This window comes from Procambarus clarkii, chromosome 20 (assembly GCF_040958095.1).
Source record: "Procambarus clarkii isolate CNS0578487 chromosome 20, FALCON_Pclarkii_2.0, whole genome shotgun sequence".
Lineage (NCBI taxonomy): Eukaryota > Metazoa > Arthropoda > Malacostraca > Decapoda > Cambaridae > Procambarus > Procambarus clarkii.
Window position 1 is genome coordinate 29030333 of NC_091169.1, and position 19441 is coordinate 29049773.

Here is a 19441-nt window from a genome sequence, read left to right on the forward strand (position 1 = left end):
ACCTTCACCCTCAAGAACAACCGATATCTTCAGAAATAATCCAGAATGTTCTCAGACAATGTCTAGCATAACACGTCGGTTTCAACGGAGTTGGACAGCAGGAAGACCTAGGTTGGATTCCAAACAGCGGGGTTGCTGCATATTTAATAAGGGGATCGTTTAATGCCTAGTTAATTCTCTAACCTGAGGGCATAATTAAAAAGTGTCACATTTTCTCGCCACAATGACGGTCGGATTCACCCACACCTTCCTTCCCCTCCCCGACTCTCCTCCTCCCCCACCCGTCTCCCCACTCTCGAACTCCTCCTCCTCCGCCTGCAAGAGACGAGCGAGGGCGGAGACTCCAAGAGCTGCCAGAGCCCGATGCTTGCCTTCACCACAAGATATATCAAAATGACATACAACTACCTATACACCCCCCACCCCCAATAGCAACATAAACACATTGTGTTATCTACAATCAAACTGGTGAACTGTATCAAAACCGTCTTGGAACACAAATGAAACTTCCGAAAAGAAAAAAAATCCCGATCCTCATAGCCAACCAAACAGGGCACAAGTGCGGCAAAATTCAAATCAAATTACGGGGAAGGGCGCGAAATTCAAATGAATGGCGGGATTTTCAAATTAAGAGGGTTGTTCCACCCCAATAAACGCGCGGACAGATTATTGGAGGGAGACGCGGCACTAGATTGGTGGGAATTCTCTGCCTTCTTTTTTTCTTTTCTTTTAAGGTGCGGGTTCAAAGCGCCTTGCTCATTTCTTTTGAGATTTATTTTTTGGGGTAAAGGATGAGGTGGGAAGGAGGCGTACTGTTGCACCAGTGTGTGATCTGCGGACACTTGTTCGTCCTTCTTCTTCCTCTTTTTTTTAACCTTAACGATTTCCGATTTTACCGCCTCACTGAATTCGAGTCTTGCCGTAATCTGTTTTTCTGCTCGGTGAGACTATTCTAATTGGACGATAAATATGCTGGTGTGTGAGAGAGAGGACGAGATACACGCGCTCACTGACGCACACGCATACGCGCACACTGACGCACGCACACGTACCTTCAAACACACATACGGAAGCACGCACGCACAAGTTGGACAAGGTGGTACACGAACAAGGGGACACAGGTGGAAGCTGAGTACCCAAATGAGCCACAGGGACGTTAGAAAGAACTTTTTCAGTGTCAGGGTAGTTAACAGATGGAATGCATTAGGCAGTGATGTGGTGGAGGGTGACTCCATACACAGTTTCAAATGTAGATATGATAGAGCCCAGTAGGCTCAGGAATCTGTACACCTGTTGATTGACAGATGAGAGGCGGGACCAAACAACCAAAGCTCAACCCCCGCTAGCACAACTAGGTGAAAACAACAAGGTTATTATACACACACCTCATTCACCACTATCGTATGCGTGCACAAAGTATTGAATCTAAAGATAGGATATCGTTCCCACAGAGATTGTTGCAGGGGCCCCCACCGCCCCCCCAGAGGTTGCTGCAGGGCCCCACACTGTCCCCACAGAGGTTGCTGCAGGGCCCCACACTGTCCCCACAGAGGTTGCTGCAGGAGCCCCACACTGTCCCCACAGAGGTTGCTGCAGGGCCCCACACTGCCCCCACAGAGGTTGCTGCAGGGCCCCCACACTGTCCCCACAGAGGTTGCTGCAAGGCCCCCACACTGCTCCCACAGAGGCTGCTGGAGGGGCCCACACTGCCCCCACAGAGGTTGCTGCAGGGCCCCACACTGCCCCCACAGAGGTTGCTGCAGGGCCCCCACACTGCCCCCACAGAGGCTGCTGCAGGGCCCCCACAGAGGCTGCTGCAGGGCCCCACACTGTCCCCACAGAGGCTGCTGCAGGGGCCCACACTGCCCCCACAGAGGTTGCTGCAGGGCCCCACACTGCCCCCACAGAGGTTGCTGCAGGGCCCCCACACTGCCCCCACAGAGGCTGCTGCAGGGCCCCACACTGTCCCCACAGAGGCTGCTGCAGGGCCCCACACTGCCCCCACAGAGGTTGCTGCAGGGCCCCACACTGTCCCCACAGAGGTTGCTGCAGGGGCCCACACTGCCCCCACAGAGGTTGCTGCAGGGGCCCACACTGCCCCCACAGAGGTTGCTGCAGGGGCCCCACACTGCCCCCACAGAGGTTGCTGCAGGGCCCCACACTGTCCCCACAGAGGTTGCTGCAGGAGCCCACACTGCCCCCACAGAGGTTGCCGCAGGGTCCCCACAGAGGTTGCTGCAGGGGCCCCACACTGTCCCCACAGAGCTTGCCGCAGGGGCCCCACACTGCCCCCACAGAGGTTTGCTGCAGGGCCCCACACTGTCCCCACAGAGGTTGCCGCAGGGGCCCCACACTGCCCCCACAGAGCTTGCCGCAGGGGCCCCACACTGCCCCCACAGAGGTTTGCTGCAGGGCCTCACACTGTCCCCACAGAGCTTGCCGCAGGGGCCCCACACTGCCCCCACAGAGGTTTGCTGCAGGGCCCCACACTGTCCCCACAGAGGTTGCCGCAGGGTCCCCACAGAGGTTGCCGCAGGGGCCCCACACTGCCCCCACAGAGGTTTGCTGCAGGGCCCCACACTGCCCCCACAGAGGTTGCCGCAGGGGCCCCACACTGCCCCCACAGAGGTTGCCGCAGGGGCCCCACACTGCCCCCACAGAGGTTTGCTGCAGGGCCCCACACTGTCCCCACAGAGGTTGCCGCAGGGTCCCCACAGAGGTTGCCGCAGGGGCCCCACACTGCCCCCACAGAGGTTGCTGCAGGGGCCCACACTGTCCCCACAGAGCTTGCCGCAGGGGCCCCACACTGCCCCCACAGAGGTTGCTGCAGGGGCCCCACACTGCCCCCACAGAGGTTGCCGCAGGGTCCCCACAGAGGCTGCTGCAGGGCCCCACACTGTCCCCACAGAGGTTGCTGCAGGGCTTCACACTGTCCCCACAGAGGCTGCCGCAGGGCCCCCACAGAGGCTACTGCAGGGCCCTCACAGAGACTGCTGCAGGGCCCCCACAGAGGCTGCTGCAGGGCCCTCACAGAGACTGCTGCAGGGCCCCCCACAGAGACTGCTGCAGGGCTCCCGCAGAGACTGCTGCAGGGCCCCCCACAGATGCTGCTGCAGGGCCCCCACAGATGCTGCAGGGCCCCCACAGAGACTGCTGCAGGGCCCCCCCACAGAGACTGCTGCAGGGCCCCCATAGAGACTGCTGCAGAGCCCCCAAAGAGGCTGCTGCAGGGCTCCCGCAGAGGCTGCTGCAAGGCCCCCACAGAGGCTGCTGCAAGGCCCCCACAGAGGCTGCTGTAGGGGCCCCACAGAGTTTGCTGCAGGCCCCCCCCACCACAGAGACTGCTGCAGGGCCCCCACAGAGGCTGCTGCAGGCCCCCCCCACAGAGGCTGCTTCAGGGGGCCCCCCACAGATGCTGCTGCAGGGCTCCCACAGAGGCTGCTGCAGGGCCCCCCCCAACAGAGGCTGCTGCAGGCCCCCCCCACAAAGACTGCTGCAGGCCCCCCCCCACAAAGACTGCTGCAGGGCCCCCACAGAGGCTGCTGCAGGCCCCCCCAGTAGTAGGGTGTAAGCGCCACAGGTCCCCATTTTTTTTTTTGCCAGAGGACCCCTGTGGGGTGTAAGCGCCACAGGTCCCCATTTTTTTTTTTTTGCCAGAGGACCCCTGTGGGGTGTAAGCGCCACAGGTCCCCATTTTTTTTTTTGCCAGAGGACCCCTGTGGGGTGTAAGCGCCACAGGTCCCCATTTTTTTTTTTTTGCCAGAGGACCCCTGTGGGGTGTAAGCGCCACAGGTCCCCATTTTTTTTTCAGGTCAAATATCCCCTTTGCGCCCCAAGGGTTTCAGGTAAATTTAGAAAATCCCCTGTGGGCCCCAAGGGTTTCAGGTAAATTTTGTCAGTCGCAGATTTTAGAAGTAAGGATTTCTTATGAGAAAAATAATTTCCGAGACTTAGAAGTTTGTTAAAGCCTTATGGGAGAAATTCAAATAACGTATGTAGCTCTTTAGGGCTTCCAGGAGAACTCTACGGACATATTTTACATGTTTTCAACTTACAAAATCGTCTATGTAAGCCTTAGTTATTCATATAAATTTAGAAAATCACCTGTGTAAGTCATTGTTTTCAGGGTTTCGTACATCACACCCCCCTCCCTCCCCCCTTACCTCGCAATCTGTCGCCTCACCTGTGTTTACTTTACGCCCGGACAGCCAGACCTCTTATCTTATGTTATCTTCTCATAATATCTCAACCGTCCCTCCTCTCTCTCTCTCTCTCGTTTCATTCAGTTCAACTATTTTCCAACATCGTATGTTTGCTCCTTTTCATTAAGCAAGTCAGTATGTTTGCTCCTTTTCATTAAGCAAGTCAGTTTTACACAAATAAATCATGTTAGTAAGCAAGCAAGTTCTAGCTCACGTTCCCCACCTTAGTCCCCTGTCGTATAAAGAATACTATCATTCCAATCCCTCTAAAATTTAAAAATAATCATATTTCAAATGTAGTTCAATACAGTAATTAGTTACCAAGCTCCAGCTCTTGTCCTCCGCCTTAGCTCTCTCTCGTATCTTCGTTAGTAACAGATCAATTCCCCTGAAATTTCTACCCTCTGTATTTCAGACACCGTAAATAAAATCAAGTCAGTTATCGAGCTCCAGCTCTCGTCCCTGCCTTAATTCTCTTTCGTATCTTTGTAAATAACCCATCAATTTCCCTAAAATTAAAAGCAGACATACTTCAAAGTTAGTAAATAAGATCAAGTCAGTTACTGAGCTCCAGCTCTCGTCCCCCACCCTCTTCCACCCTCAAGTCTTTGTAAATAAACCATCAATTTCCCTTAAATTTTTACCCTCTGTATTTCAGACACCGTAAATAAAATCAAGTCAGTTATCGAGCTCCAGCTCTCGTCCCCGCCTTAATTCTCTTTCGTATCTTTGTAAATAACCCATCAATTTCCCTGAAATTTTTACCCTCTGTATTTCAGACATAGTAAATATGATGAAAACAATTATAAAACTCTAGCTCTTGTCCTCTGTCCAAGTTCACTCCTGTAAATTCATTACTCTCAGTCCAAATCACCCAACTACATTTTCAGACATAGTAAATAAAAACCAGTTCAGTTATCAAGTTTCAACTCTTGTGCCCCAGCTTAGTTCATTTGTGCAAGTTCTTTATTTTCCAACTAAATCACCTGAGATTTAAGATCACCTTATTTTCTAACGTAGTAAAATTAATCTGGACATTAGCAAAGCTCCATTTCCTCAGCCTTAGATCATCAGACATAAATATATTCGATCAAGTCCCTCTCCAGCCTATCTGTTTATCTGAGTAATTACTTTACCCTTCTCATCCCCAACATATCAATCCCCAACGTATCAAAACCTTCAATAATCATACTGTATTTGCATATTTTCTCTATATTCAGCTGTGTTCTTCACATTTTGTCCATGTTTTCTGTGTTCACTCCATGTTCTTCAAATGTTCACAGTCCCATTCAGTTCATATTTTCACAAGTATCTCCATTTTTTCTGTAATCTTTCTCTTAGTCTCATTACTTTCTCTACAAATTCTAGTCATATTTTCTATGTTTTCATGTTCATCACATGTTCTCTTTACAACTTTTATACTCAATATTCATGCTAACTTCCATATTTTGTGTTCTTTTGCAATATTCATGTTCCTCTACAAGTTCATGTTCCTCACAAGATCACTTCGTTTTTTCACCTTCACTTACATGTTTTCTACATTCTTTGTCATATTCTCCATGTTCTTTACAAGTCCATTGTTCATTCTTTGTAATCCCTATTCTCCTTATCATGTTTTCATGTTCTCTGTAAGTTCATATTCCCAGCATGTTCACTGTATTCATCAACTTTTCTTACATGTGTTCTTTGCCATGTTCCCCATATGTTCTCTGGGTTTTCCCCTTACATGTTATTTAACGTTCCTTAACTAAAAAAATTTTTCGCCAATCAAACTAAAACATAGTCACTTTCGTCATTTCTCAACTAAACCTATTATCCAGTCAACTAAAAATAGTCAGAAATAGCCTCATTCAACACTGTTCTTAACTAAAACAACCTTTCTCTTAGCTAAAAATTGTCAAAGGAAACTTTTTCAGCACTTTCTTAACAGGCGCTATGTTTCATCAAGAAAAATTGTCAAAGGAAACTTTCCAAAACTGTTCATAACTAGCTTTTATCCATCGTCAATCAACTAAAAATAATAACTTTCATCATTTCTTAACTAAACATATTCCCCATTCATCAGAAAATAACCGTGTTCATCATGTTTCATTGTCATTTCATAACTAAAATTATCTGCCAATCATCAGAAAAAGTCATGTTCATCATGTTTTGGCTTTTGCTCAACTAAAAGTATTCATCGGTCAACTAAAAATAGTTACTTCTTCATGTTTCATTGTCATTTCATAACTAAAATTATCCATCAATCAACAGAAAAAGTCATATTCATCATTTCGTAACAGCCATTATGTTTTCGTCAAGTAAGAAAATATTGTCAAAGATATCTATCATCGTCGTTCTTAACTTCCATTTATACTTTGTGGAGCACTAAAAATAGTCAAATGTAACTTTTTCAACACTTTCGTAACTAAAATTATATGTCGTTAAGTAAGAAAAATAGTCAAAGGTGCTCTCCGTAACACCAAAGTTACTCTTCGAGATAACAAAAAGACGTTCTCAAACACTCAAAAATTTACTCGCATCCTCAAACTTATTCTCAGAGTCATCAAAAAGTTAATCTCAGTTATCAAATGCTATTCTCCAAGTAGCCTTTCATTCATCAGAGAACTTTCTAAGACATCTTCGTTCATTAAAGTTAATCTCAGAGGCATAAAAGTTATTCTGTCATCAAAAAGTTATTCTCTGAGCTAACAAAATACTACTCATGTTCTCAAAGACATTCTCCAATTCATCAAAGTTGTTTCAAAGACATCAAAGTTAATCTCAGAGTTATCCAAAGACATTCTCAAAGTCATCTAAAGTTATTCTCTAAGACATCAAAGTTATTCTGTCATCAAAAAGTTATTCTCTGAGCTAACAAAATACTACTCATGTTCTCAAAGACATTCTCCAATTCATCAAAGTTGTTTCAAAGACATCAAAGTTAATCTCAGAGTTATCCAAAGACATTCTCAAAGTCATCTAAAGTTATTCTCTAAGACATCAAAGTTATTCTAAGAGTTATCAAAAGTTATTCGCAGTCATGTTATGTTATTCTCTAACTCACTTCCATTCATCAAAGACAATCTCTAAGCCCTCAAAGTTATTCTCTAAGACAGCAAAGTCATTCCCAGAGTCATCAAAAAGTTATTCTTCGAAACATAAAATTTGCTCTGTAAGATATCTTCGTTCATCAAACTTATTCTCAGAGATATCTAAAGTTATTCTCAGAACAATCAAAAGTTATTCTAAGACAACAAAAGTTATTCTCAGAGCTACCCAAAGCTATTCTCAGAGTCACCTTCGTTCGTCAGAGAAACTTTCAAAACATCTTTGTTCAACAAACTTGTTTTCAAAGTCATCAAAAGTTAATCTAAGACATCTGCTTTCATCAAAGTTATTTTCAGAGACATCTAAAGTTATTATGTAAGACATAAAAGTTATTCTCAGAGACATCAAATGTTATTCTCGAAGTCATCAAAGATATTTTCAGAGACATCTAAAGTTAATTTCTATGTTATAAAGTTATTCTCAGAGACATCTAAAGTTAATCTTGGCCATCAAAGTTGTTCTCTAAACATCAATGTTGTTCTCCAAGACATCAAAGATGTTCTCAAAATCATAAAAGTTATTCCCAGAGCTATCAAAGTTATTCTCAAAGTCATCAAAGTTATTCAAAGAGCTAACAAAAGTTATTCTCTAAGTAACCTTTCGTTCATCAGAGAAGCTTTCTAAGACATCTTCGTTCATCAATGTTGTTCTCTAAGACACCTTCATTCATCAAAGAAACTCTCCTTCTTCCATCATGTTATTCTTTAAGACATCTTCAGTCATAAAATTTTCTCTCCAAAATGTAACTAGTTCAGCTTTTCATACCAAGCCTGCACTTGTTAAAATATATTTTCGCAGTCACGTTACCCTAAAACTGTTCTCTGAACTATCCTAACTTAACTTACCTTACCTTACCTATCTTACCTAACTTTACCTATCTTACCTAACTTAACCTGCTTAACCTATCTTACCTAACTTTACCTATATTACCTTACCATACCTTACCTATCTTACTGACTTTACCTATCTTACCTAACCTTACCTATCTTACTTAACATACCTTACCTATCTTACTGACTTTACCTATCTTACCTAACTTAACCTGCATAACCTAACTTTACCTATGTTACCTTACCTACCTTACCTATCTTACCTAACCTAACCTAACCTAACTTTACCTATGTTACCTTACCTTACCTACCTTTCCTAACTTAACCTGCTTAACCTATCTTACCTAACTTTACCTATGTTACCTTACCTACCTTTCCTAACTTAACCTGCTTAACCAATCTTACCTATCTTACCTATCTTACCTATCTTACCTAACTTTACCTATCTTACCTAACTTTACCTATGTTACCTTACCTTACCTTACCTACCTTTCCTAACTTTACCTATCTTACCTAACTTACCTACATTACCTAACTTAACTTAACCTGCATAACCTAACTTTACCTATGTTACCTTACCTTACCTAACTTATATAACTTATCTTACCTATCCTAACGTAACCTAACTTGCTTTACCTAACTTAATCTTACATTCCCAAACTGATGTATCCTAACTTACCTAGTCAAACCAGACATGATCTAACTTAAGTATTCCTTCTTGTCTTTGTGTTTCGTCAATCATTGTCTCATATTCATTTACTCATTTCATTAGTTAATTTCTCAAATGGTCACTTATGCATTTCAAGTGCTATTTGTTAGAGATTGGATATTTAAGCATTTCAAAGAATTATAATTTCTCAAATTGACGTTTTTGCATTTCAAGTGTTATTTGTTTAAGATTTGGTGTTTAAGCATTTCAAAGAATTTTTGTTATATATGGGCATTTACTCATTTCAAGGGATAATTTCTCAAATGGACGTTTTTGCATTTCAAGTGTTATTTGTTTAAGATTGGGTGTTTAACCATTTCAAAGGATTTTTGTTATATATGGGAAACTTACTCGTTTCAAGGGCTAATTTCTCAAATGGTCATTTTTGCAGATCAAGGGTTATTTGTTAAAGTTCATCAAGTTGCCCATAAGTTGTATTTATTATGTTTGTTATCATATGTTCTTATTCCCCAACCCCTTAACCTAACCTCTTGTAATCTTAGTGTATTTAGTAGGTTCTATCTTATGTTCTTATTCCCCAACCCCTTAACCTAACCTCTTGTAATCTTAGTGTATTTAGTAGGTTCTATCTTATGTTCTTATTCCCCAACCCTTTAACCTAACCTTTCAGATGTAGTTTGTGGTGTTTTTGACGTATTTGTTGAATATATTATCCTTTTCCTAACCTTTCAGATGTAGCTTTGTTTCTCCTTTTGTATATTTTTACCCAAACCCACCATCCCACTTAACCTTCTTTCCTTCTTTACTTTGTTTTCACATATAAGTTCATTCTTTATCTTAGTAATAATAAAAATTACAATAGTAAAGAATCAGATCTACTAAGACTTGAAATTGAGAAACAAGAGCTCAAGGGAGTGAGAGCATGAAAGAAGAGCAAGGAGTAAGAGAGAGGGGGAGGAAGAGAGAGAATAAGGAAGAGAGAATGAGAGAGAGTGTGGGCATGGGGGAACTAAGACTTGAATTGAGAAAAAGAAAAACTAAGTGAATGAGAGTGAGGGTGTGAGAATGGGAGAACTAAGACTTGAATTTGAGAAACAAGAGAGCATTTGAGCAAATGAGGGAGAGAGGGGGAGGAAGAGAGAGAATAAGGAAGAGAGAATGAGAGAGAGTGTGGGCATGGGAGCACTAAGACTTGAATTTGAGAAAAAGAAAAACTAAGTGAATGAGAATGAGGGTGTGAGAATGGGAGAACTAAGACTTGAATTTGAGAAACAAGAGAGCATTTGAGCAAATGAGGGAGAGAGGGGGAGGAAGAGAGAGAATAAGGGAGAGAGATAGAAAAGGAGGGTTAGAAGGAGTGGGAGTAAAACAAAGTAAAAGAAGGAAAGAAGGTTAAGTGGGATGGTGGGTTTGGGTAAAAATATACAAAAGGAGAAACAAAGCTACATCTGAAAGGTTAGGAAAAGGATAATATATTCAACAAATACGTCAAAAACACCACAAACTACATCTGAAAGGTTAGGTTAAAGGGTTGGGGAATAAGAACATAAGATAGAACCTACTAAATACACTAAGATTACAAGAGGTTAGGTTAAGGGGTTGGGGAATAAGAACATAAGATAGAACCTACTAAATACACTAAGATTACAAGAGGTTAGGTTAAGGGGTTGGGGAATAAGAACATATGATAACAAACATAATAAATACAACTTATGGGCAACTTGATGAACTTTAACAAATAACCCTTGATCTGCAAAAATGACCATTTGAGAAATTAGCCCTTGAAACGAGTAAGTTTCCCATATATAACAAAAATCCTTTGAAATGGTTAAACACCCAATCTTAAACAAATAACACTTGAAATGCAAAAACGTCCATTTGAGAAATTATCCCTTGAAATGAGTAAATGCCCATATATAACAAAAATTCTTTGAAATGCTTAAACACCAAATCTTAAACAAATAACACTTGAAATGCAAAAACGTCAATTTGAGAAATTATAATTCTTTGAAATGCTTAAATATCCAATCTCTAACAAATAGCACTTGAAATGCATAAGTGACCATTTGAGAAATTAACTAATGAAATGAGTAAATGAATATGAGACAATGATTGACGAAACACAAAGACAAGAAGGAATACTTAAGTTAGATCATGTCTGGTTTGACTAGGTAAGTTAGGATACATCAGTTTGGGAATGTAAGATTAAGTTAGGTAAAGCAAGTTAGGTTACGTTAGGATAGGTAAGATAAGTTATATAAGTTAGGTAAGGTAAGGTAACATAGGTAAAGTTAGGTTATGCAGGTTAAGTTAAGTTAGGTAATGTAGGTAAGTTAGGTAAGATAGGTAAAGTTAGGAAAGGTAGGTAAGGTAAGGTAAGGTAACATAGGTAAAGTTAGGTAAGATAGGTAAAGTTAGGTAAGATAGGTAAGATAGGTAAGATAGGTAAGATTGGTTAAGCAGGTTAAGTTAGGAAAGGTAGGTAAGGTAACATAGGTAAAGTTAGGTAAGATAGGTTAAGCAGGTTAAGTTAGGAAAGGTAGGTAAGGTAAGGTAACATAGGTAAAGTTAGGTTAGGTTAGGTTAGGTAAGATAGGTAAGGTAGGTAAGGTAACATAGGTAAAGTTAGGTTATGCAGGTTAAGTTAGGTAAGATAGGTAAAGTCAGTAAGATAGGTAAGGTATGTTAAGTAAGATAGGTAAGGTTAGGTAAGATAGGTAAAGTCAGTAAGATAGGTAAGGTATGGTAAGGTAATATAGGTAAAGTTAGGTAAGATAGGTTAAGCAGGTTAAGTTAGGTAAGATAGGTAAAGTTAGGTAAGATAGGTAAGGTAAGGTAAGTTAAGTTAGGATAGTTCAGAGAACAGTTTTAGGGTAACGTGACTGCGAAAATATATTTTAACAAGTGCAGGCTTGGTATGAAAAGCTGAACTAGTTACATTTTGGAGAGAAAATTTTATGACTGAAGATGTCTTAAAGAATAACATGATGGAAGAAGGAGAGTTTCTTTGATGAATGAAGGTGTCTTAGAGAACAACATTGATGAACGAAGATGTCTTAGAAAGCTTCTCTGATGAACGAAAGGTTACTTAGAGAATAACTTTTGTTAGCTCTTTGAATAACTTTGATGACTTTGAGAATAACTTTGATAGCTCTGGGAATAACTTTTATGATTTTGAGAACATCTTTGATGTCTTGGAGAACAACATTGATGTTTAGAGAACAACTTTGATGGCCAAGATTAACTTTAGATGTCTCTGAGAATAACTTTATAACATAGAAATTAACTTTAGATGTCTCTGAAAATATCTTTGATGACTTCGAGAATAACATTTGATGTCTCTGAGAATAACTTTTATGTCTTACATAATAACTTTAGATGTCTCTGAAAATAACTTTGATGAAAGCAGATGTCTTAGATTAACTTTTGATGACTTTGAAAACAAGTTTGTTGAACAAAGATGTTTTGAAAGTTTCTCTGACGAACGAAGGTGACTCTGAGAATAGCTTTGGGTAGCTCTGAGAATAACTTTTGTTGTCTTAGAATAACTTTTGATTGTTCTGAGAATAACTTTAGATATCTCTGAGAATAAGTTTGATGAACGAAGATATCTTACAGAGCAAATTTTATGTTTCGAAGAATAACTTTTTGATGACTCTGGGAATGACTTTGCTGTCTTAGAGAATAACTTTGAGGGCTTAGAGATTGTCTTTGATGAATGGAAGTGAGTTAGAGAATAACATAACATGACTGCGAATAACTTTTGATAACTCTTAGAATAACTTTGATGTCTTAGAGAATAACTTTAGATGACTTTGAGAATGTCTTTGGATAACTCTGAGATTAACTTTGATGTCTTTGAAACAACTTTGATGAATTGGAGAATGTCTTTGAGAACATGAGTAGTATTTTGTTAGCTCAGAGAATAACTTTTTGATGACAGAATAACTTTGATGTCTTAGAGAATAACTTTAGATGACTTTGAGAATGTCTTTGGATAACTCTGAGATTAACTTTGATGTCTTTGAAACAACTTTGATGAATTGGAGAATGTCTTTGAGAACATGAGTAGTATTTTGTTAGCTCAGAGAATAACTTTTTGATGACAGAATAACTTTTATGCCTCTGAGATTAACTTTAATGAACGAAGATGTCTTAGAAAGTTCTCTGATGAATGAAAGGCTACTTGGAGAATAGCATTTGATAACTGAGATTAACTTTTTGATGACTCTGAGAATAAGTTTGAGGATGCGAGTAAATTTTTGAGTGTTTGAGAACGTCTTTTTGTTATCTCGAAGAGTAACTTTGGTGTTACGGAGAGCACCTTTGACTATTTTTCTTACTTAACGACATATAATTTTAGTTACGAAAGTGTTGAAAAAGTTACATTTGACTATTTTTAGTGCTCCACAAAGTATAAATGGAAGTTAAGAACGACGATGATAGATATCTTTGACAATATTTTCTTACTTGACGAAAACATAATGGCTGTTACGAAATGATGAATATGACTTTTTCTGTTGATTGATGGATAATTTTAGTTATGAAATGACAATGAAACATGAAGAAGTAACTATTTTTAGTTGACCGATGAATACTTTTAGTTGAGCAAAAGCCAAAACATGATGAACATGACTTTTTCTGATGATTGGCAGATAATTTTAGTTATGAAATGACAATGAAACATGATGAACACGGTTATTTTCTGATGAATGGGGAATATGTTTAGTTAAGAAATGATGAAAGTTATTATTTTTAGTTGATTGACGATGGATAAAAGCTAGTTATGAACAGTTTTGGAAAGTTTCCTTTGACAATTTTTCTTGATGAAACATAGCGCCTGTTAAGAAAGTGCTGAAAAAGTTTCCTTTGACAATTTTTAGCTAAGAGAAAGGTTGTTTTAGTTAAGAACAGTGTTGAATGAGGCTATTTCTGACTATTTTTAGTTGACTGGATAATAGGTTTAGTTGAGAAATGACGAAAGTGACTATGTTTTAGTTTGATTGGCGAAAAATTTTTTTAGTTAAGGAACGTTAAATAACATGTAAGGGGAAAACCCAGAGAACATATGGGGAACATGGCAAAGAACACATGTAAGAAAAGTTGATGAATACAGTGAACATGCTGGGAATATGAACTTACAGAGAACATGAAAACATGATAAGGAGAATAGGGATTACAAAGAATGAACAATGGACTTGTAAAGAACATGGAGAATATGACAAAGAATGTAGAAAACATGTAAGTGAAGGTGAAAAAACGAAGTGATCTTGTGAGGAACATGAACTTGTAGAGGAACATGAATATTGCAAAAGAACACAAAATATGGAAGTTAGCATGAATATTGAGTATAAAAGTTGTAAAGAGAACATGTGATGAACATGAAAACATAGAAAATATGACTAGAATTTGTAGAGAAAGTAATGAGACTAAGAGAAAGATTACAGAAAAAATGGAGATACTTGTGAAAATATGAACTGAATGGGACTGTGAACATTTGAAGAACATGGAGTGAACACAGAAAACATGGACAAAATGTGAAGAACACAGCTGAATATAGAGAAAATATGCAAATACAGTATGATTATTGAAGGTTTTGATACGTTGGGGATTGATATGTTGGGGATGAGAAGGGTAAAGTAATTACTCAGATAAACAGATAGGCTGGAGAGGGACTTGATCGAATATATTTATGTCTGATGATCTAAGGCTGAGGAAATGGAGCTTTGCTAATGTCCAGATTAATTTTACTACGTTAGAAAATAAGGTGATCTTAAATCTCAGGTGATTTAGTTGGAAAATAAAGAACTTGCACAAATGAACTAAGCTGGGGCACAAGAGTTGAAACTTGATAACTGAACTGGTTTTTATTTACTATGTCTGAAAATGTAGTTGGGTGATTTGGACTGAGAGTAATGAATTTACAGGAGTGAACTTGGACAGAGGACAAGAGCTAGAGTTTTATAATTGTTTTCATCATATTTACTATGTCTGAAATACAGAGGGTAAAAATTTCAGGGAAATTGATGGGTTATTTACAAAGATACGAAAGAGAATTAAGGCGGGGACGAGAGCTGGAGCTCGATAACTGACTTGATTTTATTTACGGTGTCTGAAATACAGAGGGTAAAAATTTAAGGGAAATTGATGGTTTATTTACAAAGACTTGAGGGTGGAAGAGGGTGGGGGACGAGAGCTGGAGCTCAGTAACTGACTTGATCTTATTTACTAACTTTGAAGTATGTCTGCTTTTAATTTTAGGGAAATTGATGGGTTATTTACAAAGATACGAAAGAGAATTAAGGCGGGGACGAGAGCTGGAGCTCGATAACTGACTTGATTTTATTTACGGTGTCTGAAATACAGAGGGTAGAAATTTCAGGGGAATTGATCTGTTACTAACGAAGATACGAGAGAGAGCTAAGGCGGAGGACAAGAGCTGGAGCTTGGTAACTAATTACTGTATTGAACTACATTTGAAATATGATTATTTTTAAATTTTAGAGGGATTGGAATGATAGTATTCTTTATACGACAGGGGACTAAGGTGGGGAACGTGAGCTAGAACTTGCTTGCTTACTAACATGATTTATTTGTGTAAAACTGACTTGCTTAATGAAAAGGAGCAAACATACTGACTTGCTTAATGAAAAGGAGCAAACATACGATGTTGGAAAATAGTTGAACTGAATGAAACGAGAGAGAGAGAGAGAGGAGGGACGGTTGAGATATTATGAGAAGATAACATAAGATAAGAGGTCTGGCTGTCCGGGCGTAAAGTAAACACAGGTGAGGCGACAGATTGCGAGGTAAGGGGGGAGGGAGGGGGGTGTGATGTACGAAACCCTGAAAACAATGACTTACACAGGTGATTTTCTAAATTTATATGAATAACTAAGGCTTACATAGACGATTTTGTAAGTTGAAAACATGTAAAATATGTCCGTAGAGTTCTCCTGGAAGCCCTAAAGAGCTACATACGTTATTTGAATTTCTCCCATAAGGCTTTAACAAACTTCTAAGTCTCGGAAATTATTTTTCTCATAAGAAATCCTTACTTCTAAAATCTGCGACTGACAAAATTTACCTGAAACCCTTGGGGCCCACAGGGGATTTTCTAAATTTACCTGAAACCCTTGGGGCGCAAAGGGGATATTTGACCTGAAAAAAAAATGGGGACCTGTGGCGCTTACACCCCACAGGGGTCCTCTGGCAAAAAAAAAAAAAATGGGGACCTGTGGCGCTTACACCCCACAGGGGTCCTCTGGCAAAAAAAAAAATGGGGACCTGTGGCGCTTACACCCTACTACTCCCCCCCCCGCAGAGGCTGCTGCAGGGGCCCCCCACAGATGCTGCTGCAAGGCCCCCACAGAGACTGCTGCAAGGCCCCCACGGAGACTGCTGCAGGCCCCCCCCCCCCACAGAGGCTGCTGCAGGCCCCCCCCCCCACAGAGGCTGCTGCAGGGCCCCCACAGAGACTGCTGCAGGCTCCCTCCCCCACAGAGGCTGCTGCAGAGCCCCCACAGAGGCTGTTGCAGGGCCCCCACAGAGGCTGCTGCAGGGCCCCCACAGAGACTGCTGCAGGCCCCCCTCACAGTGGCTGCTGCAGGGCCCCCACAGAGGCTGCTGCAGCCCCCCCCCCCCACAGAGGCTGCTGCAGGCCTCCCCCCACAGAGGCTGCTGCAGGCCCCCCCCCCACAGAGGCTGCTGCAGGGCCCCCACAGAGACTGCTGCAGGCCCCCCCCCCCCCACAGAGGCTGCTGCAGGGCCCCCACAGAGGCTGTTGCAGGGCCCCCACAGAGGCTGCTGCAGGGCCCCCACAGAGGCTGCTGCAGGGCCCCCACAGTGGCTGCTGCAGGGCCCCCACACTGCCCCCACCCCCCACAACAGCCCACCACAAAGGCTACAGTAGGACCCACACTGCGTCCCACCACACAGACTGTACCGGGACTCTCCCTCCTCCACCATAGCAACCCGCCATTAACCAAATATTACACTCCAAACTGAATTTTCTACACTAACCTTGAGCCAATTTGTGGATGAATATCTTAACCGTTTCTGGTCTTTGTGATTTGTGGTGTTGAAGGGTCTCCCAGCGACTAGTACTCACCTGAGTGTGCCTACTGGCTCAAGCACACCAAGCAGGTCTTAGTTTAATGCAACATTCTCTGAACACCTTGTTCTTTTAATTGTAATTAAGGTTTTGTAACTACAGTGGTTAGCTTTAACTACTTCGTATAAACCATTCCACTTGACAAGTCTAAAACTGATGGAAGTGCCTTTTGATATCCCCGTGACTCATCTGTGTATAATTTCCCTATCTGCCCCTCGTTCTGCTGTTCCTCGCTATGAATATTACTTTTTTTGTCAATCTGATCTATTTCCATTATTATCTTATATGTTGTCGTGGCAGACTTATTTTTCCTCTCCTGTGTCGTGAGATGTAGTTTCCTTAGTCTTGCTGATGGGTTCCGTCCCTCAAATCTGGAATGATCCTTGTTGTATATCTTTGAATTGTTCTAGCCAAGTCATGTGCCTTTTCAGATGGTGGGTTTCCACACTGGGGTTCCATGCTCAAGAAGGGGCCTCACATATGCTAAAAATGGGACCCGAAAGGCTTCCTTTTCCAAAATTCCTGAAGGCTTCACGGACATTTGCTAATTTTGTATATGCAGGGCCCCCCTTCTGACGTTCTGGGTGTTTACCCCATGCTCTTTTGACGTTTTCTGATGCAGATCTTCATTCTATATTGCGTTATGGGTCTTCTTTCTCCTGTTCATACTTTCATAACTTTGCATTTGACTGAGTTAGAGTCCAACAGCCATTTCTTAGACCACCTCTGGAGGTGTAAAAAATTTTTTAAATGGTAGACCGTCTGTTTGTTCTGCATCATCTGCTAAGACTGTAATAAAGGATCCAAAGACGGGTCTCAGGACCACCATGCAAATGTACGTATATGTGTGTTGTAATGCTGCTGCTGTTTATATGTCCCCCCCTCCACCCCACCCCTCTTCTCACACTACTCTCCCCTCCACTCCTCTTCTCACTCCTCCCCCTTTTCACTCTACTCTCCCCTCCACTCCTTCCCCCTCCTCTCCTTCTCCCTCTTCTTCCCACCCCTGCCCCCTTCTCTTACCATCCCTCTACCCCCTTCCCATTCTTCCTCTTTCCCTCTCCGCCCTCCCCCCTCATCTTTTCGCCTGTCCTCTTCTCCCATCTTCCCTCTCACCCCCTCTCCCCTCATCTTACATCTTTACTCTATATCTTCATCACTCTATATCTTCATCACCATAACCATATTCACTACTCTCTTAATCTTCCCTACTCAATATCTTCATCACTATAAGCCGAATTAATTCATTTCATCATTTTTGAGTAAATCATGAAAAATGTGTGTAAACTACATGAGAAAACTCCACGGTAAACAAACCCGCGATTTCATTTCGGACTTCATGAAAATCGCACTAGATGTTTAGGGTTAGATTCTGATGTTTCTTATTTTCTTAAAAGTATTTAACTTTAGCCAATCCTACCCAGCCTATGTCTGTCCCAAGCCGCAGACAATTTCCCCTGCAAAGTTGGGTGAGGCTAACTCATAGCACTTGGACTCCAACCTTAGCCAGACACTGACAGATAAACAGACAAAAAACATTGATATAGATTGAGGAGGATTATATGAGATAAAGAATTTATTCCACATGAGGGGAAACAGAACAAGGTGGAAGTTGGAAACATAAAATACAACAAAATAAATTACTAAGCAGTAAACAATTGGTTTACTAGATTGGACATTAGAACGTTTAAAGGAATAACTGCACCAGGTACCCAAGAGCTAAACTTCACTCCCTGTAGATATTATAGTACTGTACTGTACTCACCATCCAGGTAGATCTCACTCTCCAGCTGCTTATCCATCCAAAAGAGGGAAGCGATAGGCCCTGTCACCAAAAAAAGAAATTTAAAATCTGCCGCTTGATATATCTGATAAAAATTAAGCAAAATTCAATACACAGTACACGTTTAGTCCATAAATTTAAAATGAATTTAATATATAAAGGTACAGTGCCTTATATTTTCCATCCAAATCATAAGAAGTGCAGAAATTTAATGATGAATTTGCAATAACTGGAAGGTTGCATTACTCAAAAAAGCAGCATTTCTGTAGGAGCCCCGGTGGCTTCCTGGAGCTACTATTTGCTGAACGGTACCATCTACCAGGTCGCATCAGCCGCGGAGTTCTATAGACCTACTGGGGACCATCACCAGAACCTGGCTTACTGACAGAGGCCAACCCGTTCTCGCAAATTTAATAAGTCAATATTGACTTATTAAATATGTGCATAGGTGACATACTTAACATAATAGTTTCCCTTGAAAAGCTTCATAGAAAACACCGACCTTACCTAACCTACTTAGTATGTTAAAATAAGCATCTTATAGCTTCGTAATTACAATTGTTACTTAACCTATTATAGGTTAAGTAATAATTGTAATTACGAAGCAATAAGATGCTTATCTTAACATACTAAGTAGGTTAGGTAAGGTCGGTGTTTTCTATGAAGCTTTTCAAGGGAAACTATTATGTTAAGTATGTCACCTATGCACATATTTAATAAGTCAATATTGACTTATTAAATTTGCGAGAACGG

General features: G+C 41.2%; 1 protein-coding gene across 2 annotated transcripts in view; it reads right to left on the bottom strand.

Moving 5' to 3' along the window:
- Positions 1-19441, bottom strand: part of LOC123755361 (zinc-regulated GTPase metalloprotein activator 1) — a 92509-nt gene that overhangs the window by 16237 nt on the left and 56831 nt on the right. Inside the window, exon 5 of one of the 2 annotated variants that reach the window (XM_045737913.2) lies at positions 18671-18730. The exons of the other annotated variant lie outside the window; for it this stretch is intronic. Within the exon in view, the coding sequence (XP_045593869.1) occupies positions 18671-18730 (60 nt within the window). The remainder of the gene's footprint in view (positions 1-18670; positions 18731-19441) is intronic. 2 annotated transcript variants of the gene reach the window in all.